Source organism: Urocitellus parryii, chromosome 2 (assembly GCF_045843805.1).
Source record: "Urocitellus parryii isolate mUroPar1 chromosome 2, mUroPar1.hap1, whole genome shotgun sequence".
In the NCBI taxonomy this organism is placed as follows: Eukaryota; Metazoa; Chordata; class Mammalia; order Rodentia; family Sciuridae; genus Urocitellus; species Urocitellus parryii.
The window spans coordinates 23888802-23913183 of NC_135532.1; the positions used below are offsets into that span (position 1 = coordinate 23888802).

The 24382-nt window shown below is 49.5% G+C and overlaps 2 protein-coding genes across 3 annotated transcripts; both read right to left on the minus strand.

Moving 5' to 3' along the window:
* Window positions 1-384: 384 nt before the first annotated feature.
* Window positions 385-5523, minus strand: Cdx2 (caudal type homeobox 2). Of its 2 annotated transcripts, none has more exons than XM_026388409.2 (3): window positions 4983-5523; window positions 1451-1596; window positions 385-630 (listed from the first exon to the last, which is right to left on the minus strand). In XM_026388409.2, the coding sequence occupies exons 1-3, from the start codon at window positions 5521-5523 to the stop codon at window positions 385-387; spliced, it is 933 nt and encodes a 310-aa protein (XP_026244194.1). The 2 variants fall into 2 exon arrangements, with proteins under 2 accessions (XP_026244194.1, XP_026244195.1); XM_026388410.1 differs by having other exon boundaries at window positions 501-630; window positions 1437-1596.
* An 8527-nt stretch (window positions 5524-14050) lies between these two features.
* Urad (ureidoimidazoline (2-oxo-4-hydroxy-4-carboxy-5-) decarboxylase) lies at window positions 14051-23858 on the minus strand. The gene is made up of 2 exons (XM_026388354.2): window positions 23684-23858; window positions 14051-14397 (listed from the first exon to the last, which is right to left on the minus strand). Exons 1-2 carry the CDS (start codon window positions 23856-23858, stop codon window positions 14051-14053), a joined length of 522 nt encoding a protein of 173 aa, XP_026244139.1.
* Between the last annotated feature and the right edge of the window lie 524 nt (window positions 23859-24382).

The window sequence follows — 24382 nt, forward strand, 5'->3', positions numbered from 1 at the left end:
TCTCTCCCCTCAGCTCCAATCAGAGAGGCAGCCCACAGATTTTGGAGGCAGAGCGCTGGGGCGGAAAGGACTGAAGGCTTGGTCACCGTAGCCAGTCCAGGCAATACCTCTGTCAGTACCAAGTGAAGCCTCAGTGATCATTTCCTATATCCTCACTGACAAAAAGTCAGAGGGGAAAAAGTAAAAAATCGGGAAGATGTCTTCCTTGAGGCCCCCCAATCCCATTTGTCTTTACTCTTGGCCCCCAATTTTCCTCTGAGAGCTAGACTTGTAGGTTATGTTTGTAGGTGGGAAGGAAGGGGTCTCTTCTGAGGATTCTAGCGGAGTCCATGCTCCTCCTGGCTCAGCCTGGAATTGCTCTGGTGCCACCGCAGACCACTGGGGTCACTGGGTGACAGTGGGGTTTAACACCCCCCCAGCCGGCCCCAGAACCCCAGGGACAGGGCCAGGCACTGAGCCTTGGAGGGAAGACACAGGACTCAAGGGCTCCGGGACACTTCTCAGAGGTCCTGGCTGTGGCTGGGGAGGCTGTGGGGGAGGCGGCTGGGGCTGCTGCTGCTGCTGTTGCTGTAACTTCTTCTTGTTGATTTTCCTTTCCTTTGCTCTGCGATTCTGAAACCAAATTTTAACCTAGGTGGAGCAAAAAAGAAGATGTGAAGGAAAATCGGAACCGGACACTAATATCTTCCTCTCCAATGAAAGAACCCCAGACTCTTCTAGAAGTTTCATTGGATATCTCCCTAACAGTTCAACCCTGGAGCCATTTCCACACCCAACTCAGCCTGTGAGAAGAGTCCTCCTCCTTTCTTGCTCCCCACGTTTCTTTCCAAAGGAATCTTTACTGGTAAAGTATAGAGTCCCCGAACCAAGGGAAACAGAAACTTGCTACAAGTCCTTCCCTACACAAGCACAAGGAGGCCGGTGCTGGGTATACTTCATATGAATGACAACCTTTGCCCTTCATAGCTAAACTGAACTGTAATATTCCTCACCTTGGAGCTGAAAATGAGATGTAATGTGGAGCTTCCTGGCTATGAGTTTGGCCTGCTTTTTGTTTTCTTTCGCTTTGCTTTGTAGACTATAGAGAGTGTTCATAAGTCAATCCCTCTAGTTTTTATGAGCAGAGACTGGGCTCTTTTATTTATTTATTTTTCTAATTCTAGGCACGCAAAAAAAAACTGGTCTTTGATAGATCTTGATTGCCCAACTGGAATTCAAGATTAAAGTAATGTTCTTGGCTTTTTCTTGCACCTCTCAGGAGCTCTCAAAATAGAAAAAAAAATTCAACCACATCAGAAACTATAGTCAGAGGTAGAAGGAAACCTTTAAGAAAAGCATTCAAAATGCAAATGCTCTTTTATCCCACACTTAGTGGACACTTGGCCAGGCTAATTCTCTCGAGGTCTCCCCCAAGAAGCAGCCAGGCCTGCAAGAACAGGGTGATTCCCACCTGTCTCTCAGAGAGCCCCAGTGTGGCAGCCAGCTCGGCTTTCCTCCGAATGGTGATGTAGCGACTGTAGTGAAACTCCTTCTCCAGCTCCAGCCGCTGGTGGTCCGTGTACACCACTCGGTATTTGTCTTTCGTCCTGGTTTTCACTGTGCAGGAAGGAAAAGTTAGGGCTGAGAACCACAAAGCAGCTCATCAGTCATAGGTAATGACAAACCTCCCTAACCCAGGGGCCATTTCTCTTCCTCCACCGCCCTGGGAGGCCGAGGGTTTGGCTGGTTCCTGCCAAGTCTGACAAGACACCCCCACCCCAGAGGATCCTGGGGGATAGGGAGTGTGTGAGGCTAGCAGGGCAACTAAACTAACCTTGGGGTTAAGTGGTTTTTAAAAATTAAGAAAAACTAAAACTTCACATACAGAGAAGATAGCAGAACCCAGCCCAGCTTACCATTTTGAAAAACCAAATATAGTACTAGAATAAATTTAGCACCAAAGGAAGGTGGGGGGGTAGTGGCCAGACTCTAGGAATATCCAGATTATCAGACCTACCAGAGACCAGCATCCCATCTGGAAACAGTTGGGGTTCTATGTGTTGTGGAAGAGGGGTTAGTATGTTTTACTACAAATGGAAAGAGGGGTGCAGGAGCTGACAGTTTCCTTCAAGCCATCAGAATCATCTTGCAGACATATCAGATCATCCAAACAAATTCTGAATTGGGCTCTGGCAGTAACCTATGCTGGCAGGTGGATCGTTGCTCCAGCTGGGGATAATATACCTGCTGGAACCGGGTCTAGCCTTGGGTAGTTTTTCTTTTTTAATCCTCCATTTATTCCTACTGCAAACCCCACTAGAGCTATTCTGACCAGTGATCTATGATCATTGGATTGAGTCAACATATTAAATCTTGGGTTGATTGTTTTACTGGAGGGCCTTGACAAATAGTGTCGCTGCTGTGGGAGCAGGCCCGAGCCTGGCGTCTCCATTGAGTCTGTCCTGGGTCGGCACTCGTCCCATCCCTGGCCAGGAGCTGTTTTCTCTGACTGGGTCCCTGGTCGGGGTGGTCTTGCAGCTGAACAGGTTCAATCACCCAGTGCCCCAGTCGTACAGGAAGATCTAAAGGGTCTGGGAGTTGCCTTTGGAGGTGTTTAATGCCCCACAGGCCGACTTTGTTCAGGTAAAACCCTTTGCAAACCACAACAAAAGCGCCCTGGGAAGATACAGGCCTGATCAGAGGGAGCTCCCCCGAGCCGCTGAAAGGGGAACACAGCCACAAACAATGCAGGACAAGGCGATCTTATCAAAGAAAAGCCCTTTCAATGCCTTAATAACAACCGCATTCTGTTTGAATTACCACTACTGAGCAAATGGCGGCCAGCTTTCATCCCCCTCCCCGCCAGGCGCATTAACATAAACACTGCCCGGCAGGCGCATTTGAATGGGCGCTGGGAGCCCGACCCCGCGCCTGCGAAGGGAACTAACACGTCCCGGGCGCCGGGAGCCTCGTACGTGGTGGGAGCCTTCACACGCATTACCTACCGCCTGGAACCCAGGGCTCCTGCCCTTGGTACTATCCCTTTGCTCAGAGGAGGAAAGAGAATCAGACTAGATAAGACCAACAGATAAGACAGGGCTGGTACTGGAGCCCGCTTAGAAAATAAAAGGACACGTCAGGCCTGGGGAGCCGGGCACAGGATATTTCCCCTAGCAGAACACCCCAGGAGCGATACTCGCCTTGGGGTGCCTCGGAGTGGCCTTTGTTCGGGTGCTGCCCTTTCAGTGTCCGGGGCGGGCGGGGGAACGCGGTGACCAGGACCCGGTGCGCTCTGAGGCCCGCGCCCCAAGAGCCTTGGAGGCGCCCCGCACCCCCTGGGAACCAAGGAGGGGGGCTGAAAAGGGGGAGGGATGAGAGGGACTTGTCAGAATTCATTATTGACTGCGAAAGTCACCACCCTCTTTCCGGGGCCCTAAAAGAGACAATGGCAGGGCTGGGAAGGTGTATATCAAAGCCGGCCGGGCCGCGCACCCACCCCCCTCCGCCCCTTGACAGATGACGCTCCGCAGAGGAGTCGGGCTTCGGGGCCGAAGCCTCCCCACATTAACATCACAAGGGCGCCCGGCGCCGACCGCGGCCTTGCCACCTCCGCGCAGGACTTCACAGCGGCCTCTCATCTGCTGACCCCGCGGCCTGGGCTCCTGCGGCTTTCCCTCCCCACCCCCGTATCCGACCCTGGCCCCACCGCCACTCTCCCCCGACGCGCACCGGGTCTTCTAAGACCGCAGGTGACCCTAGCCAACTGCACCCCTAGCAGGCTCTGTAGGAAGAGGGTTTGGGGAAGCGCGGGTCTGAGATGAGCCGGTGCTAGGACAAGGGCGCCTCCTCTTGGGGAAAGGACAACGCCAAGGCTCTGAAGCCCACCCAAAGCTGACCTCACTCCGCGGCATTTCCCAACAGGGCGCTCCCAGCGTGCGCACAGTGACGCAGAAGTCGAGGTTCAAAGACAGCCCCCAACGGGCGCTCTGATTTATACGGTTGTAATTGGCTATAAACCTCTGCAAAGTGGCCATAACCTGCAACGCGGGCCAGCTGGGCCAACGAGAAGGGAAGCGGGAAAAGCGGAAGCGCTGGGAGCTGGGGAAGACTTCACCGAGTAAAAAGACCCCCCACCACACCTATTCTCACTTCCTTCCCTCTCCACACACATTCCACATCCCGGCAAACTAGGGTCTTTGAGGAAACTTCTCTTGAGTCTTGAAGAGAAACACACACACACACACACACACACACACACACACACACACACACACACCATCCTTGAAAGGTTCAGGAAGAATGACCCCTGTCTGGAGCAGCGGTTGAATCGCACCAGCATTTTCTCCCCCTTTTCTTGCTCTTTCGGCAGACTCAAGAGGACTCCCGCAGGTTCTTTCTTGAATAATCCCTTTGTAGACCAAAGGTTGAGGGACCTGGGCGCGCCAGGTCAGCACCTTCTTCCGGCGACAGCAGCTTTCTCGGTCCCTCTGCTCTCTGTAGCTCCAACCCCTTGAATTGGCCTAAATGGCCAAACGTGGCCCCACACGCAGCCTCGCCGCCCTTTCTTTCCACCCGCCTCTCTTTGGGGGTGGCTCGGATGGGGGAGGACGGCCCGCGGGGAGTCCAAAGCTCCTTCTCGGCGGCCAGGAGCTGCTCGAGGAGTGCAGGAGGCAGCAAGTGAGCGATGTCTTGCTCACGCCAACCTTCGCGGGATCTTCCCAAAGGTGTCCCGCGGTTGTGAATGAGGAACTCTTGGAAAGAGGAAGCCTTTCTTCTGCCCTAAATTGAACCCAGGGTGGTGAGACCCCCAAATATCCATTCCCAGGGGCGGCAGCCAGTGAAGCCCCCGAGCCTCCCTGAACCTGTTCCCTCTCCCTGTCCGGGCCCTAAGCTCCCAGAGAGCGGGGATGCCTCTGTGAGCCCTGGTCGCCGGGCCCTCCCAGCAGCCGTCGCTGGGCGCGCGCCTTCCCAGGGCCCTTGGGTAGGGCGCCGCCACAGCTTACCTTGGCTTCCGAGGGACGGTTGCGCTGGCTTCCGCATCCACTCGCACAGGTTTCGCCGCTGGCCGCCCGGGGACAGCTGCTCCGCAGCGGCTGTGGCGGCGGGCCCGGGAGGGCCCGGATTAAGCGTCTGCAGCAACCCCGAGGCGCAGGAAGGCGCGGCGGCAGGGTGGTGCGGGTGGTGATGCGGGTGATGGTGCGGGTGGTAGTCGGCAGGGCTACTGTAGCCCATAGCGGCGGCCGGGGAGCCCCCGTTGAGGCCGTGGGCAACCGCGTTAGCTGCAGCCGCTGCGCCTCCTGGCGCGTAGCCGTTCCAGTCCTCTCGTAGCGGGGCACCGTAGGCTGCCGGCCAGGACGGCCCCGGGGACTGAGCGCTGTCCAAGTTCGCGGCTGCAGCGGCCGCGGCCGCCACGTGGTAACCACCATAGTCCGGGTACTGCGGGGGGCTGACGAAGTTCTGCGGTGCCAGGTTGAGGCCACCAGAGTGGCGCACGGAGCTGGGGTACATGCTCACGTCCTTGTCCAGAAGGTAGCTCACGTACATGGTGGCGAGGGCCTGAGAGCAGACCTCACCATACTGCCTAGGGAGGAACGCTGAAGGTTGCCGGGGGTGGGGGTGGAAGGGGCGATAGGGAAAGGGTGTGGGGGCAAGAGAAACCTCGGCTGGCTGCGCCCCAGCCGCGCAGTGCTCCACTGGCTCCTCGCGGCGCTTCTGCCTCTGAGGCGGTCCTTCCCTTTGGCCTGCCTCCTCCCTTCCTCTCTTTTTCCTTCTTTCCTCCCACCTCCTTCCCACTAGGCAGCAGAGGCGGGGAAGACCCGCCACAGGCTGGCGTGCGGAGCCCCAGGCCGGCGGCCTTACGTGATTAACGAGTGTTTACAAGACTCTATTAGTAATGACACAGACACCAATGGCTGGAGACGTCGAGGCGCAACGCTCATTCTGCGCACAACCCCCCCAAACCCGATTTGCATTTTAAAAGATAAGGGGCGGGGGAACTCGCCGGAGAGCAGCGACCTGATCACAGCTAAATATTCAAACCTTTATTGTTGAGAGCTTCCTCCTTCCAACCTGGCGCACTTTAACCTCCAATCACAGGTTCAAAGAATGAAATCAAGAGACTTGCCAAAGCCAGGGGGAGAGAAAGAGCTATCTTGTGGGAATCTGGGTTTACAGACAGGAGCAGTCTTGTTTATGCATTCGCCAGGAAGAGGGCGATCAAGAAACTCCTGTCCCAAAAAGAAAAGAAAAAATAAATAAAAAGCCATTGCTTTGATGAGAACATTTCTGACCAACCAATGGGGTGAGGAGCGGAGCCCTAAAAGAAGGGCCCATCCCTTCTCGCCCTGCGCCCCTGGCCTGGATAGCTGCTGCCCCAAGCAACTATCACTGCTAATTATTTATTTTCTTACCCAATGAAGTTGCTCGCCCTCCACAGAAGATAAATTAGGCTGCGTCTTCGAACTCATCTTACGTTTTGGATTTGAATTGTTAAAGCATTTCATTAAAACAATATTCAAGAATCAAACGTCTTAACTTAAACCAATGAGCCTGTGGTAGAAGTTTGGCTAGTGTTTGCCTTGGAGGGCAGTAATTGGAGGGAAATCTGGAGGGGGAGGCCAGCGTGTTGGTAACTTTCTATTTCTTGAACAAAGTACTGATTTCATGGTGTGTAGGTTTTGTGAAAATTCAGCGATGTACACTCATATGTTTATTATTTTTAAGTAAGTGGCTAAAAAACAAGGAAAAAAGGAGTCCGGAGTTTCTGCTAATACATACCTTTGTATTTGTGTCTTACATCATATCTGTCTTAAAAATCCTTTCCCCTTTACAAAGTAAAACATTCTGTTTCTCATCTCCAGGGAATGGGAAGGCAAAGCAGGGCCGTTATTAATTATTGCTAATGAAAAGCTCAGATGGAGCAAAGGCTGAGAAGGAATTCCTCTTCAATTAGGGAGCACTGTGGCCAGAGGGCCCAGATCTGGAAATGGCCATTTGGGGACAGAAGTGTTGAGGTCAGGATCAGGAACTAATGAGACAGGAATACAGAGGTAGCAGGAATAGGCTTCCACCCATTTCCATCTCCATTTTAGCAATAATTTGGAGAGCACCAATGGTGGTCATTTGCCTCCTTTCTGAGAATTAGCTTTGCTGCAAGGCTTGGGTATAAGGGCAAAGCGAGGCAGCTGACTGTCCAGTGTCCCTGGGAACCCAAGTAGGCTGCCCGCTCTTGTTCCTGAACACCTGCATTTGTTGGTTCTCTCAGATATTTGTCACTATTCCCTTCATCTCTAGAGCACTTTCCAGTGTCCTTTATCTTCCTTGATTCTCACATCTCCCGCGATCAGGGACAAAGCTGGTGTCATTACCCTCCTCATTCAGGTGACAATCACCAAGCCATCTAGTTAAGAGACCAAAGCACTATTAGAACTAGCCTAGGGGTGCAGGAACCTGTGCTTTCTGGTTCCTTCAGTGTTTTTGAGTTTTGTCAGGAAGAAGGTTAAAAGTGGGGGTGTCAAGGTTATGCAGGAGTCAGGTGCTGTATTCCCAAGAGGTAGGAGCTGCCACTTGGTCCTCCTGGAGGACTTCCCAAAAGCCTGACTGGGACAACTAAGTGCCATTTCACTTCACAAGAAATAAAGCCAGAATTTAATTGCAAACCCCATTACAGAAACCTAATCCAGGCAAAGACAGAAAGGGGTGTTTTCGCAGTCCTGATGGGGCAGGAATGTGGGAGGTTAAGCAGTGGGCACTGCAGACTTTTGATCTAGTAAAGATCTTCCTCCTCTTCCTGGGTACAATTCCCCTTTCCGTCCCTCTTGACCCCCTCCCAGGCTTGAGCTCTGGAAGCCCAGGCTGAGGCAAGTCTGTATCTTCGGAATGCTGGCATTCTTTGGAACAATCGCTTTATTAGGGACAGCCATTCCCTGGGCCCTGTGGTGGCCGCTTCCTGAGTTTTTATGACCCCGGCCGCCGGCTGCTGGCTAATTGTCCCCATTTTCCAGCTGTGTCTCTGTGCTCTGCCCCGGAGAAAGGGCTCCAGCCTGTGCACCCAACTGCTTTGGGAGCAGCTAGGGTTGCTCTGGGTCTAGTGGGTCAACTTGGGATCACAAGCTGGAGAAGCCACAGAGAAACCTAAGATTTAGAATGCTTGAGCCCGAGAAAGGCAACCATGATGAAAACCAATACTTTCATTCATGGCAAAAAAAAAAAAAAAAGGCTTCTCTGGAATTAACATGATCCTGCCTACAATCCTAAGGTCTGGATTGTTTGGTGAGGGGAAAGGAGATGGTAAATGATGTCTTTGATAATCTCCTCTGAGTGGAAGTGTTCCCCCAATATTCGTGTTCCCCTCTTTGCCAAGAGGGCCCAGCTGGGTCCCCTGAAGAAACAGGGTTGTAGAATTGGTTCTGCATCTATAGAAGTTGGCAGATGATAAAGAAGCCTGGGTGTCTTTTATATACACAGCCCCAGCAGGCTGGCAAGTTGGGGGTTCTTGCCTGTCCTCTAGAGGCCCACTCAAGACTGGGGCAGTTCTCCAGCCTCAGAGTGCAGGCCTATGGCCCTGGGGAATACAGGGCCACCTGCATTATGATCCTATTCTAGACTTTCTTATTTTGGGGCCCAAAGTGCTTGGCAACTTTTTAAGAGCCCTCTGGCCTGAGGTGAGAATACCCAAGAAGGTACTGGGAAGGGCCTTCCCAACCCAACTCCTGTAGTTGGAGACTCCCTTCCATTCAGTATCTCTCTATCATCCACTCAATGTGGGGTCAAAGAAGCCTGCGGCAGTCACTCTGCAGAAGGTGAACTTGTTCAGGAAGCTTGGGGCTGGAATTGGGCTGGGGCTGAGGCTGCCAGCACACAGAGCCACAGCCAGAGCTGACTTCTAAGGGCAAGAGAGGGTGGGAAGAAAGAGATCCAGGTAAATAAAGCAACTGGAAGATGGGTAGGGCAGCCCCACCAGGTTATCAAAGGGATGTCTTTTTTTTTCCCCCCCTCTAATGATATGGAGGCCATTCCACATTCCTTGAAGAGGAACCCAGCTTCTAGGATCCCCGCTGGAAGGGGCTCCAGAGGGGGATGGGGAGCAGGAAGCTGCCGGAAGGGGCGGGTTGCCCTACCAGGCAGATGAGACACTCCTTAAATCCACAGATCATTGACACAGCTCCCTCCCTGCTCAAAGGTCCCCAGTGTTTGCTCCTGCTAAGGGGATCCTGCTCTGCCCAGTATTTGTAGCTCCTAGAGACTGGGAAGCCCAGTGGCCCACATAATCCTGATAGGGCAGGGTGTTTGAATTCACCTCAGCACACAAGTCTACTTTCTGAATCCCTTTTAGATCAAGGAAATTATTCATAGAATGAAGCCCTTCCCAAACCCCTCTTCTTCCTACACTAGGAACCTTCTCCCCATATTGACCTGAATTCCCAGGAGAATTTAGAAAGAGTGAGAAGGAAGAGAATGTATTCTGATGAAATTATTCAGTTGGGCAGTCTATAGTGCTATGGGGAAAAAAAATAACCTGTTCAATCTCTACTTAATTGTGAGTTTAGGGAGACTTTCAGCCATTTCTTTCAATCAACAATCATTCACACAAAGAAAGACTCAATAATGGACGATTTGACCCCCAACAACCCCACCCTGCCCGGTCACAGCCCACTCAGCTAACATCTCAGGGAAGGAAATCAATAACAGTGTCCTTTCTGTAGGGCCTCCCCAGAGTCCACCACCTGTCCAGCCCCATCAGGCCACAATGGAGCCAAACACGTTCATCCTGAACAGAAGGGAGGGGCCGCAGCTGCCCACAGCTGCCTGGGCTTCACTCACAGGAGCAGATGTGGCCCTCACCCTACAGAGTGAAGACTATTTTCTTGCTAAGCATTCTGGGTGCCTGGTTCTCTCTACCTGGGGAAAAGTTTCTGAATTCATGTGAGGTCGTTGTAGACTACAGTTGTATCGCTTAGATGCCGAGATGCAAGATCACAAGAGAAGGACACGGAGCTGTATCACACTTCTCTTTGAGGGATTACTAAGTTTTCTGATTATTGACAGGGAATACATGTTTTCCCCTGCTTCTCTGTTAAAAATATATTCTCATGGTCAGAGGATCAAAAGAAAATAAAAAGCCTCAAGAGAGGGGGTAATAGTTGGATACAGAAATTTGGTTTTGCTCATTGAGTATAAGTTATTCAAATAACTAGTAAGTTGCCCATTTTCTTCCTTTGTTCTGAAATGAGGGTCTGTGGACATTGTACAATTGTATAATACACTGTCATTCTGTCTGGTAGATGAACACAGAGAAAGATTTAAATACCCTGATACAGAGGGCCTTGTGCGGGGGCGGGGAGTCTTATAGATTGGTGCCCCCTAGGGACCCCAGGCTTCCATCCCAACAGAAACTGATAGATGCTGGCGAGAACCAGCATCTCTCCAGGTCTGCTTCAGCCAAATGTTACCACCTGGCTTTGGCATGGAGGGCCTTCAATTAGCATTTGTTCACTCACCATTGTCTCATGCCCGAATGACCTTTGTTTATCATATGAAAATTTGTTCCCAGGAAGCTCTACAGGGTAAGTTTTATGTGACTGGTGAGGAAAGAAGCTCAGATAAATGTTCCACTCTTCTTGATTGACTAGGCCCATTGACAAGCTGCTTTCTCTAGGGGAGTCAGGGTCTTAGAAGTCTGTGTAACTCTTCTATTTTAAAAAGGAGAATCTGCAGCCCAGAGAGGTTAGGTGATTTTCCAAAGGTCTCATAGCTATACAAGTCCCTAAACTTAAATGAGCTAGTAATATGTGTTCTTTGCTACCCACAGCAGTCTGTACAGATGTTAATTATTACTATGGCTACTGATGCCACCCTGCAAACACATCCCTAATACAAAACCAACCAGCATGATTCAGGGAATCGGAACTTCCCACCCTACCCTACCCCCTACATGGAATAGTACCAGAACAATAAGGTTCTGAAGTTATAATTCTGACCACTTCCCTAATACTACTTATTTCTTTCACAGGCACCTGCTAACTGAAGTTTGTTAGTTCATTGAATGGTGAATTTTCCATAAATTCTGTCCCAGATTTTCTCCAATCGTCAAAGAAGGTCTCCATCTACTATTTGTATCACAGTAAACATTTCCTGGTGTGGGGGGGAGTCTTTATTATTAAATAAAAATCGATATCCTGTAGCTGTTCTCTGGACTCATGTCTAATTTAAAACGAGTAAATGTCATGCGTAGAATGTGAATGTTGCCTGTCCCCGCTTCCTTTCTGCCCACATCGGCGTCTGTAGACCCCCTATGGCATACAGACCAAGAAGTCCACCACTTCAGATACATTCTTTAAAAGGCCCCAGTTACAGAGGTGAGTGAGTAACTAGGATTTGGCTCTGAATCCCTAGCCTAAGCTGCACTCTCAGGTCGTTTTTTGAGCAGCATTTGCCGGCGGGGCTTGATATTTTAAAGGGACGTGAAAACTGGTGAAACCGCCCCCACCTCTTAAGAGTGTGTGTGCATGGATGGATTGTCTGATTACAAAAAAATGAAATCAGATCTTCGCCTTCCAACTCTTCTTAGCGTTGCCATCAAGGTTCTTTTTTTTTTTTCGTTTTGTTTTTAACGAATTAATAAGCAAGATGTTAATTGTTCATCCTGGAGCTGCACCAATTACTTCTGCCCCTGACGTTTCCTGAGCGCGCCCCGGAGCTGTCTCTTCACTGAGCAACCAGGGCTGGCGAGCGAGCGCGCTGGGATCCAAGTTGGTGGCCCGGTCCCATCAGCCCGCATTTGTCTCCCGTATCCTGCGCACCAGAGGGAGGAAAAGAGAAAGCGTCTGTGCCAAGCGAAGGGCTGCAGAAGCACCGGGCGTTTGAGCCAAGATATGCCCCCACCCCCCAAAACTGCCCTGCCATACTTTGGCAGTCTCAGATGACTCGGAAACGGCCTCAGCCTCTTGCTGCTCAGAAAGGGGAAAGTAAGAGGCTTTAGCAAGGGCTTTTGCCGCAGCCCTTTCTTGCCCGATGCCCACATCACGGCTGCCAGCGCTCAGGTGTATTTGGAAGAGGCTTGGTGCAGTCAGCATTCGTCCCATAACCCCCATCTCCTTCGAAAAAGACAGATCCAGCGTTTGCCTCCACCAGTACCCTTTTTCCGCGGGAATAAACAATTTCCCGGGCCACATTTTAACTGTTGAAATGTAATAGTGTAACTGGAGACAGCGGGTCCTGCCTGAGAAGTTCAGGTCATACTGGCTAAAAATAGCGCCGGGGGAATCTTGCCCGGGTGGATTCTTCGCATCTTGGGTTGAGCACATTTACATAAAGAGAGTGGACTCTGCATTTTAGGGCTTTGGATTCACCTCAGGGCTGGGCGGAGTGCTTGGACTACAGTGGGTTATTCTGAGTCTCAGGCCCAGCCTCTGGTATTTGGATCCCGGTTCAAAAAAAAAAAAAAAAATCCTCTTCATCAAGCTGCAGTCCTCCTGTGTGTTAGGAAATTCCCCAACTTACCCGGACCAGAGGGCGTCTAGCTCCAGGCTTAGGGTGCAGCACCTTGCCTGGGGGCCCAGAGTTACAGGAACCGAGTCCTGGAAGCTCCCGCCCGATGTGCACCTGGTGCGCCTCCACCCAGAAGTGGCTCAGGCCTGGGATGCTGGTGGTTACCTGTTTTTCTGACGCCCACCCCCACCACCAGCTTTTACTCCTACTACTAGAAAGGAACACCTGTGAGGAGGGAATGGCAGGTAGTGGTTCCTCCACTAAAACTCCTGGTTCTTCTGGAGGGATTTATTTTTGTGGATCATCAGCCCCATAACCAGGAGTGCAACTGCCCAGCTCTCCTTAGAGAAGAGGTTGTTGTTTTCCGTGGTGGTGGTGGTGGTGCTTGTTGTTTTGTTGCGGTAGCTAAGCCCAGAACTAAGTCGGTCACTAATGGAAGTCCTTGTCTTCAAAAGGGCCAACTCTTCCTTCACTTTTTTACCTAGCCTGTGTTGGGAAGGACATGGATGGTTTGGTTTTTGCCAACATACGGCTAAGGAATATTTGTTGGGGCCTGTTTTGGGGGCGGGGGTGCAGAGACACGTGTGTGGGGGTGGTGTTTGGAAACAGTGGTGGGCTCCTTCCGCTGGGTACTGATGTTCTTTCCCAGTGGGTGTTCTGGCCTCCGGTTCAAGGAACCGCCCAACTCAAATCTGAAACCCGAGGTCGACAAGCTCCCCCAAGCAGGCCTACTCCACCTGGAAAGATTTCTGCAGATTTCCTCCATTTTATCATCACTATGGGGGTACCGCCTTCATCTTGGGGTTCACAATGCCCATCATGACACAAGATGAATATTATTATTTTCATAACTGTTGGTTTCGGAAGGCAGTCCACGCCCCAGGACCCACGTCCGGGAAAGACAAGAGGCCCACCCACTCCTGACCTTCAGGCCAGTACAGTTTAGAGACATTCCGCCCTCCCACCGCCACTACTCTTAAAGTAGCAGCTATGCGCCCGCCCCCACGAAGCGCCTTTCCAATGCTGGCCCTCAGCTTCCCTCCTGCAGCTCCCCGGAGCCCCAGACCAAGGCCGGCGCTTTGCTTTGCCAGCTCCAGCTTAGTAGGTGCCTCTGAGGGAGAAAGTCGCTTCCGCTCACATGTAAATGTCAGGTGCAGCAAATAAAGTGGGAGAAGGAAAACAAACAAGCCGACAAACCGCTGTGGAATAAAAGATCCCTTTTTCCATCCGTTTTGCTTTGCAGATCAGGCTTAGCAGGAGAGGGTGGGGGAGCCAACCAGAGTGGTTAAGCGCTTTGGAATCCACAAAGGCTGGTGGTGTCGGCAAGCGGCAAAGCGGGTGAAGAATTGAAGCAGTGAGCTGGATAAATCGGGGCAAAACACTAAACTATCTAATATTTTGGAGACGCGTGTACTTGTGGCTGGGTGGACAAAGGGCTCATCATCATTCGTATGATTGCCTCAATTCTCCACTTCCTTTGTGCGCGTTTGTGGACGCAGTTCCAGGCCCGAGTCAGCCTCCAGCGCAGCGCGCCCAGCGCCGGGTCAGCCAGGCGTCCGGGGGTCCCCAGCTCGCGCAGCTTCTACAGCCTGGAGGAGTCGGCACCGAGAAGGTCGACAAGGCGCAGGTGGCCAATTTTCTTCACCTCGCCCAGGGCGGTGCGCAGCTCCTGCGCTGGCTGGCAGTGCAGCCGGCGCTCCAGCTCTCTAGGCACCGCCGCCCGGTCGCTGAGACGCGCGGCGAGCACGAAGGGGAAGCCGAAGCGCGCGCGGTACTGCGCGTTGAGCTTCTCCAGCTGCTGCCGCTCTTCTGCGCTCAGGCTTGTCAAGCCCGCGCCGCTCTGTTCCCGCTGCGATTCGGCAGTGAGCGTGCCCCGCTGCTGCTCGCGACCCGCCAGGTCCGGGTGGCAGCGCAGGATGCCCTCCTGTCCTGAGGAGAGAAACAGACATTCGGTGGGAGCGTGTTACGGCGCCTGCTCCTCTCCAAGCAGCTGGGAGGAAGCGCCGCGCTTCTGGCTGCTGGCTCCGCGGGGTCGCCGCTTGCCGACCCAATCCAGCCCCCTACTCCGCCCCGCCCGGTGGGAGGCTGAGGGAGGGAAGACGGTCCCCGGATAGTGGCGTCGTGGCGGCGCAAGGGCACCCACTGCACCCTCCCTTTTCACAAGCCCAGACCTCGCGACCCTCTGTCCCCGCAACATTCGGTCCCCACCGGGACCGGGGGCGGGGCGGGAGTGACAAGTTTGTCCTTTGAGACCTTGGGGCAAGTAGAGTGGAGGGGAGAGAGGGCGGCCGCGGAGGCTCGGAATTTACGACCTGCTTGGGAGAGAGCGGGGACGCGATAAGGAGCCGAGCATTTCGTATCTTTTCAAAGTCCTTTGCTCTCAGGGGGGCTTTGATGTTGAAAGGGGCCGGACGCAAGGGCCTGAAGACTTCCTGCAAAAGCCCTGGAATGAGTTTCGTTCTGCTCCAAAGGAGAACAGGCAGGGGCGGGGTGGATCCTTGGGATAATATCCATGGGGCTTGGCAAATAAATGCCCAAGATTTTGTGACCCTAAGTGTGAGTCCTGGGTTTCTGGAATCAAGCATCCAAAGCGCCTCGGAGATTAGCTGCAAAGAAACCCATTTCCAACCGGAATTCCACAGCCCTTTGAATGCAAGTGACTTTCCTCTTTTTAGGAAAACTACAGCCACCCACCATCCACTCTGCTAGGGGTTTATTCCCCTTCTTCCACTGTAGATTCCTAAGAGTCTCCGGGAGTTCTCTTGGAATACATCTTCTCTTAATCTCTTAGGCCTAAAATTGGGAAACCTTGCTGTAATACCTGGAATCCCAATTCCTAACCCAGGCGTTTTCTTTGAGCCCTGGGTAATCTTTCTGCTTAGCACTCCAAAGAGAGAATTAGAATTCCTCAGTCTAAGCAAGATACAGTAAGCAGAGAGTGACTATCAGTTAAATTAGGGCAATGACACCTAACTTGCCGAGTTGTTGTGAGGATTAGAGACAATTCATTTACCCAAAGCACATGCCTAATGCCTAGTAAACATCAATAGTCATTATTATTACTTGTAGTAAACCCAGTGGAACTGGACCAAGGTACCACAGGAAGTCCCTGACTCTTCCTATCTCAATAAAGCCATTGTCTGCCTTTGGCACTGGGAATAGGTATGCGGTTCTATTGGAAATGGGGACCATTTAATGCACCCTTTCATAAATTACATATCAACAAAGCTGAGAAGTTTTTTAAAAACTTTATGATGTAGCCCCTTCTTTCTCAAACTGTATAGTATCTGCCCAATAAAAGCACGGTTAGGATTATGCTATCAAATCATGCACCAAAGTTTGGGGGGTTAGAAAGAATTGAGGGGTGGATAATGTTTTAGTAAGAGTATTGGATGAAGGCTCAGAGAGGTTATGTGGCCTGTCTAATGTCACTCAGTGGACTGCACCTGGACCCTCACTCCAAATCCCAATCCTTTTTTAGGGGCCTGGTTGCCGAGCAAGGTTAAAGAGAGTTCAAAAGGAAACTCACCAATAATCCTACCTCACTAACACCATTGCTTTCTAGCTCCTCCCTTGGGTGCCCTGCCCCTTGGCCACTGCAAGCTGGATTAGTTCTCCTTTGCTCCCCGTGTCCAGCCTGGGCTGGCCGGATGGTGCGAAAAAGTGGGTGTTAAATTCCCCACCCTGGGGGAGCTGCCCAACCCTGGGCCCGCGGTTGGCCGTGCCTCGCCACGCGGCTCGGCGCCAGGATCCCGCCACCCATCCACCCTGTGCGACCACCCAGTCCCGGGACCAGCAAACCACCCTGGCTGCGCCGAAATAGGAAATGCGTTATGGAGCCTTTGCCAGGATCAACAGGACACCTCCTCTTCACATACTGTTTCAAAGCAGTCAGTCCGTCCCCTCAGTCAGGGGGCTCCAACTCCCCATCCTCCCATTTATCACTCTTTCCAGGACCAGCCCAAGCTGCGGGAAGTGGGCAGGGGTCTTTCCACCCATCGCCCCCTTGCACCTGATCCCCAGTGCACTGGGGAGCAGCCGCAGGTGGCAGAGCAGCTCCGTCTCCCCAACGCCAGATCTGCCTCTTGCACTTCTTGCCCTTGCACCTCGCTTCTCACTCCCCTCGGATTTATCTCCCATCTTGAAAGCATCGCCCTGGGGTTAATGTTTGCCTAGGACTGAGCATGTATTTTCTACTCTGGCCGGGAGGAAAGGAGAGAAGAGAAAGGGGACCGAGAAGAGGGCAGAGAAAAGGCAGATTAGATTGAAAAAAGAGGAACTGAAATGTACACAACACCAGCATGCAGGCGTGTGTGTGTGTGACACACACACACACACACACACACACACACACACACACACACATCCTTCAGCTGCCTATAATAGAAAGAGGTGTTGGGAGGAGTCCCCAGGGGATGGTGAGCTACCCAAAAGAAATACAACCTGACCTGCTCCAAGACTCAACCTTCCTTGCCCCAAATCACTAAACCCTCCTGTGCTGTAAAATTGTGTCCACCAGCTCATAGGTTTGCAGCAAGAACCCTCCCTTCCTCACTCCAAAGCCTCACCAATGTAGTATCCCAGAGTTACTCCAGCTATGGCCATAAATCCCAGGGAAGGACTGGAGACTGTGGGCTGTCTCCAGTCCTGGGGGTTCCCCACCTGGGATGCCCACATGCTCCTGGGCCACCCCAATGAAGAACATCTTCAGTGCTGCCTGTTCTTTTTTTTCCCCTGAAATTCTGGACTTACTGATTGTGCTACTGGCTATCACTTCTAAAGATACTGGTGTGAATGTGTATTGCTGGAACTACAGGATGTGAATCTGCACATAGAAGAGTTCCTGGCATAACCTACCCTCTGTTCCCAGAGGAGAAGAAAGTGTGTGTATCGGGTGCAAGGATGGCCAGTGACCAGCAGACAATTGCTCAGAGTCCCATAGCAGTCCACATGCCTCCCTGAGTCTGTTCCCACTACTGTGTTCTCACTTTCTGGCATGAGATGATTTTTCCCTCTATCAAATACCAACCCCTCCATTTGTGTTCTTGAAGGCTCCTGGGCCCCCTTTCTTTCTCAGACTTTTACTTCTGCAATTTCAGATATTGGTACACCCCCATCCTTATCCAAACATGCTTTAGAATGTTTCATCCCATGAACAAAACTAAAGTCTTCCTTTGATTCCCTTCTGTCCTCTAAATTCTCCTTCCCCTTTTCCTCTCTTCAAAGGAGTTGTCTAGTTCTCTTTCCAGATTCATTCTATCAAGCTTCCAGTCCCACCCCAAACCAACCTGTATTCCTGAGGATCACAGAAGACAGGCATCTTGCCTGAGCACAGTGCCAAATGCCCATCCTCTTCTTTCTCCTGAAAATGTCACACGGTCGACTCTCCTCACTTCTTTGATCCTGTTCTGCCAGCTCTACACTGAAGTACTCCAGGACTCAGGACTCAGTGCTTTCCTTCTCCATTTACCCACTAAGTGCTCTAATCCACTCCTGTGGTTTTAAATACCATCAATTCTTTGGTGACACCCAGATCTAGGTTAGCACCTAGCTTTCCATTGAGTTCCTTTGCTGTGTTCCAACTAAATACTCACCAGTTTCATTTGGGTGGTTATTAGGCATCTCAGACTTAGCAAACCTCCTACTTCCATCTCTACCTCCCAATTCTAGGTCTTCAGCACTTCAAAAAATAAAACCACCAACCACCCAGTTGCTCAGACTAAAACTTAAGAGTTATCCTTGGGGCTGGGGATGTGGCTCAAGCGGTAGCGTGCTCGCTTGGCATGCGTGCGGCCTGGGTTCGATCCTCAGCACCACATACCAACAAGGATGTTGTGTCTGCCGAGAACTAAAACATAATAAATATTAAAAATTCTCTCTCACTCTCTCTCTCTCTCTCTCCTCTCTCACTCTCTCTTTAAAAAAAAAAAGAGTTATCCTTAATAGTCTTTGTTTCTGATCTTCCTATCTGCCCATCAAATCCACTAAAAATGATCCTTTTGTCTCTAACATCTGTTCTGGAAATTCAGTGACATCTCTCCATCTTTACTACCCCAATCGTAGTCCAAGCAAGCCCATCTTTCACTTTACTCCTACAACAGTCCCTGGACCTGATGTGGTCCCCACACAACAACCATGTTAAAAGGTAAACCTGATGGTGTCTCACTACACATGGAGGTAACCAAACTCTTTACCTGAAAAACTCTCCACAATCCGACCTTGTCTGATTCTTTCCCCTCACATCCCTCCACTCTTCACAACTCTCCAATCACTTTTGTCTGTGTCCCCGCAAATATCAAATTCATTCCAAACCCAGGTACCGTTTCCCATAGTAACCTCATTCTATGTCTTGACCGCTTCCTTTTTATCTTTTGGTTTTAAATTTAAATTCCACCTTCTAAGAAAGACCTCCTTTATTTTCTACAACATACATATTTTCTTCTAATGATTTATTGACTCTGAAAGAATCATATTTATTTATGTTAATTCTGTCTTCATTAGAATATAAGACCATTGAAGGCACTGATCAGTGCCCATGATGGTGCATGAATCATACATAGGGGGCGCTCAGAAAGCATTTATCAGCCAACATATCACTCTTGAGGAGGAGTGTCATTTATTTATTTTTGGACTAAATAAACAAATGAACATATTTTGTGTGTTTTCAGGGTTGCTGGGGATCGAACTAAAGGTGCTCTATAGTTAATTTATTTTCCCCCAATAGCTCCCCCACTTTTTTTGAGACAAGGTCTCACTAAGTTGCCTGCTCTGACCTTGAACTCGAGATCCTCCTGCCTCAGCAGAATAGCTGGGATTACAGCTATGTGCCTCGGTGCCTGGCCAAATGAACACATTTTAATAGCTTGACCTAAACCTCTTCTAGCCTGTATATAAGAGAAATCTTAGTATCTAATTGCTTCATTAATTTAACAAATCTATTCTCTGATAAGTATTAAGTTATGGCATTACTTAATTCTGAAACATCACATCACTATGTAATTAACTCTTAGGAAAGTTTTATTGCTTTTGGTGGGGGTGGGGAGGTTGCTAGAGATTGAATCCAGAGCCTTGTGGTTGCTAAACTCTACTACTGAGTTACATCCCAGCCCACTCTTTGATTTTTAACACCAATCAGTCCTGAATTGGCTCAAGTTGTGGGTGTGTTTCAACCTGCCTCCTTCTACTATAGCCATTCCTCTTGTTTGGGAAACCTTTCCCCCCAAGGCTAGTTGAGGGAAACTGATTGGCTAGAGAGGATGCTTTGTCAGGTAGGGCAGGAGCCAAACATTGATCCTGTACTGCCATCTACTGGTCAATCATCACTATCTCTAACCTAAATGGACTGCCAACTTTGGTTTACTGTAGAAATTGATTTTCAGTTGTCTGTCAGTGGTATTCCTAGATGACCTAAAACAAATCCTTGACCAGGTAAATTACCATGTCCTGTGCATCTCTCTAAGGTCTTTTCTAGTTTTCTACTATACCCAGTTTGTTCTTTACTATCCAAAGGCAAAAGCTAGATTATGCAATAAATCCCATTTTGATTTTTTTGACAAATAAATGTTGTATACATTATGGTGAAAAACTTGATGTTTGACATATGTATGCATTGTGAAATGCTGAAATCAAGTTATTTAACATATCCATTACCTCACATACTTACTTTGTTTTCTTTTGGTTTTGTGGTCCTGGGCATGAAACCCCGGGGCTTTAATGTGCTAGATAAACACTCTACCACTGAGCTACATTTCCAGCCCACGTGCTTACCTTTTGATGTTAAAAACATTTTAAAATATATACTTTAGGCTGGGGGGGTGGTGCATGCCTGTAATCCCAGCAGCTCGGGAGGCAGAGACAGGAGGATCTCAAGTTCAAAGCCAGCCTCAGCAATTTAGCAAGGTGCTAAGCAACTCAGTAAGAACCTGTCTCTAATAAAATACAAAACAGGGCAGGGATATGGCTCAGTTGTCGAGTGCCCCTAAGTTCAATCCCCTCCTCCCCCAAAAATCTATACTTTAAGCTGGGGAGCACCTCTATGGTAGAGCACTTACCTTGCATGCATGAAGCCCTGTGTTCAATCCCCAGGACTATAATAAAATAAAGTCTGTGCTCTAACCAACTGTCAAGTATACAATAGATTATTATTCACTATAGTTGCCACACTGTGCAATAGATCATTTTATTTGACTATTTGAGCAACAAAACATGGAGTCTGAGAAACCAAGGATTAATGTGAATTGAATTAGTGAATGAACAATAAATACCCTTAGATACTGTTTCTAGATTCTGTATCTGATTCATTGGAACTGGGTTAACTCCCAGTTCTGCCTCTTTCTTCAAAAGCCACTTGGACGATTATGAGAGAGTTATTAGAATCCTAGTTCTGCCACTTTCTAGCTGAGTGTCCTTATTCAAATTAATCTCTCTGTGTCTACCTCAGTTTTCTTATCTCTAAAATGGGACAATCAATTCTAATAGCACTACTTATTTTAAAGGATTATTACAGGGATTGAATCAGTTAACAAATGCAAAGTGTCTGGAACAGTACCTGGAATACACCAGTGGTAAAAGTTCAATAAATGCAGGCTATCTGTTATTATTATCACCATTGCTAACATTACTTATCTAATGTCATTAAGATGATTAGATACAGACAGCCACCCGGACAGCATGGAGGCTCTGCTCCCAGCTGCCTCCTGGACACCTGGAGAGGGCTGAGAAGCAAGGAGTTCCCCTCAAAGAGCTATCTACTGTGGAAGCAAAGAACAGTCCAGTTGGCCCAAATTCTCTCCAGCCATTTTGTCCCTCTGACCCATACTAAAATCACCAAGTTAAAACATGAGGGAAAGAGGTTATACTAGGATCCACCCTCTTTCAACAGCACCTCAGGTACAGTTACGTTCATTTGTTGAGCACACTTCTATCAAATCTTAATATCCCACTCACTGAGTGCTCTAGGGTTCCAACACCAGCTGGGAGACAGAGGCTTCACCCCTTCCGGAAGGATATTGAAACCTGCCTCAGGAGGGAGGTAGTACCCCAGCCTGCCCCACACCCCAAGAACCTCAGGTCAAACAGCTTGGGGTGAGTGTTGGTGGGAAAGAAGATAAAAAGGGGATATTTTCATTTTATTATCTAAGTTCCAAGTATAGAGTAATAAACTTCAAATGTTTGTTGAATAACTGGACAAATCAATGACTAATAGATTTGAGTCATCCTGCTTTTCTCTTTTAATATATTCCCGCCTTGGCCCTGACACTTTTTTGGGTGTTAAGACAAATCCTGGGATTTTCCTTCTCCTGATAGAAAATGTCATGAAAACCTTTTAAATGTGGTTTCCCCCTGAGGCTGAAGAGCTTTTCATTTTCCTTCCTTTATCTTCTGGTCAGGCGTTGTGAGCTTGACATATGTTCCCATAGTCCCCTGCTCCTTCCAGCTCACCTGGCAGGCCTTGAGCTGAGAAGCCAGAGTCGCCTTGCTCAGTGTGGGTCAGAGGACTCCAAGTCTGCCAGCCCCCTTCACATCTGAGCCTGTGGCTGCCAGAACTTTGAGGAAACCCCAAGAAGTGGGTGAATGTCAACACAGCCCCCATGTATCTGTCAGTTTGATTTTCATAACATCACCCTCTGCTCCTCCTAGATGTGCCCCAAATGAACTTAACTGAGTTCCTCATTTTGGAGGCTTTCATCTGACAACTGGAGGCCATGCAGGATCTCAACATTCTGTGGGCTCCTTCATGGGACAGGGGAGAGCTGCAGGTCTCATTCCCGGATCCAGAGGTCTATGGAAGGCCACTGTGTGAAGGTGGCCCTCGTCCCCTATCCTCATTCCCTGCGGCACGTCAGGTCCTCCACAGGGTATGGAGCCCCCTGGGCTGCTAACCCTCGGCCTCAGAATCCCTGTGCAGCTGGGCATCAGTCCTGCAGGAGGGCCTAAACCGCCACCCCTCTCCTCCCCCATCCAAGCCAGAAACGCCTCAATGCTCTCTTTCTCTTCAGAAGAAACTAATAATTCATTTCCCTTTCTCCAGAGGGATTTCCTCAGTTTCTCCTCTTTCCCCCCCTTACTCTTCCGGGGAGTCCCTGAGCTGAATGAATTCTCTTTCCTCAATAGTAACTTCCAAACTGGCCCTGGCTGGTAAAAATGTCAGCTACCTGCTCTTTCCCCTAGTCTCTGAGGTTTCCTGGTATCTAGTTCTCACCTCTCTCACCTACAGGACACTGCCGCAGTGCACACGGTGTGGCCAAGTGGGGGTGGGCCCTCCGCCTGACCTTTGGCCTCTAAATCACTATGAGGCCTTTCACCCGGCTCCCCCTGGTGACCTCCATGTCTAATATTTAACAGTGACTCTACTTTGGCTCACGTAAGTTGTTTCAAGCCACTTTGGGCCTAACACCTTGCAAGTGCTCCGCTTCTTACTAAACCCAAGGACATTGATTAATTAAACCTAATAAAAAGAGCTGAATAGAGCAAGTATAAGCAACTAGACTAAGAGACCTATATGTCCACATCTACCTGCCTATATATTTATTTATTTGGTATCGGGGATTGAACCTAGGGGTGCTTAGCCATTAAGCTACATCCCCATTCCTTTTTTATATTTTTATTTTGAGACGGGGTCTCACAAAATTGCCAAGATTGGCTTTGAACTTGTGATCCTCCTGCCTCAACCTCCTGAGTTGCTGGGATTTCAGGCATGTACCACTGTGCTTGGCTTCTAAAAGATTAAATTTTTTTTAAAAAATTGTAGATGGGCACAATTCTATCTATCTATCTATCTATCATCTATCTATCTATCATCTATCTATCTATCTATCTATCGATCTATCTATCTATCTATCTATCTATGACTGGGGATTGAACCCAGGGGCACTTAACCATTGAGCCAGATCTCCAGCCTTTTTCATGTTTTATTTAGAGACAGGGTCTGGCTGAGTTGCTTAGGGCCACGCTTGCTAAATTACTGAAGCTGGCTTTGAACTCACAATCCTCCTGCTTCAGCCTCCCAAGCCACTGAGATTACAGGTGTGTGCCACCATGCCTGGAAATACCTTTATTTTATTTATTTTTATGTGGATTGAACCCAGTGCCCCACACACGCTAGGCAAGCACTCTCCCACTGAGCTACCAACCACAGCCCCTCTAAAAACATTTAGATAAGCATATTTGAAATCCTTTTGTGTCTAATACTGAGTGCCTAATACTGAAGCCTTACCTGACTGTGGAAGAGCATCTATAAAGGCAAAAAAGTGCTTCTCTAAATCTTCCAAGTCAAAGAACGGACGCTGGGACCAGACAGCTGCTGCAATCAGAGGACACCTCTCAATGACATTTCCAAACACATCCACAAATTCTCCAAAGTCCATGGAATTGACTTTCTCCATGTTCATTGCTTGTGTTCACACGGAGGCAGCAAGATGCCCTGCTCCTCTGGGCGAGTGAGCTAACTGTTGCTCACTGGGCTATATTTGCTGAATGCACAAGCTTGTGTGTTTTTTTGATTTTTTTTTTTTTATGCAATACCAGTTTAGCATGTTCTAACTGCCTCTGGGAGAAGCAGGTCCAGAACACTTAAGTAATCATCAATAAACATGTGCTTAAGGGATTTTGTTTGTTTTGTAGTGCTGGGAATTACCCAGGGCTGTGTGCATGCTAGGCGGGTTCTCTATCACTGAGCTGTACCCCAACTCAGGCATAATTGTTGTAATACCAGAGCAGAGATCTCTGCGTGGTGAATGTATCCAATTAAGACATTTCCAAAATCAAACTGAGTAGTGGCCATAGTTCACCCTCAGTACTCAAGCCAGATAGACTTGGTGTCATTAACATTTTAATGCCATTGTTATCCTGGGGAAGGTTTCCCTGACAATTCGGACAGGTCATAGGTCAATCCTCTTGGAACTTAGATTGGGAA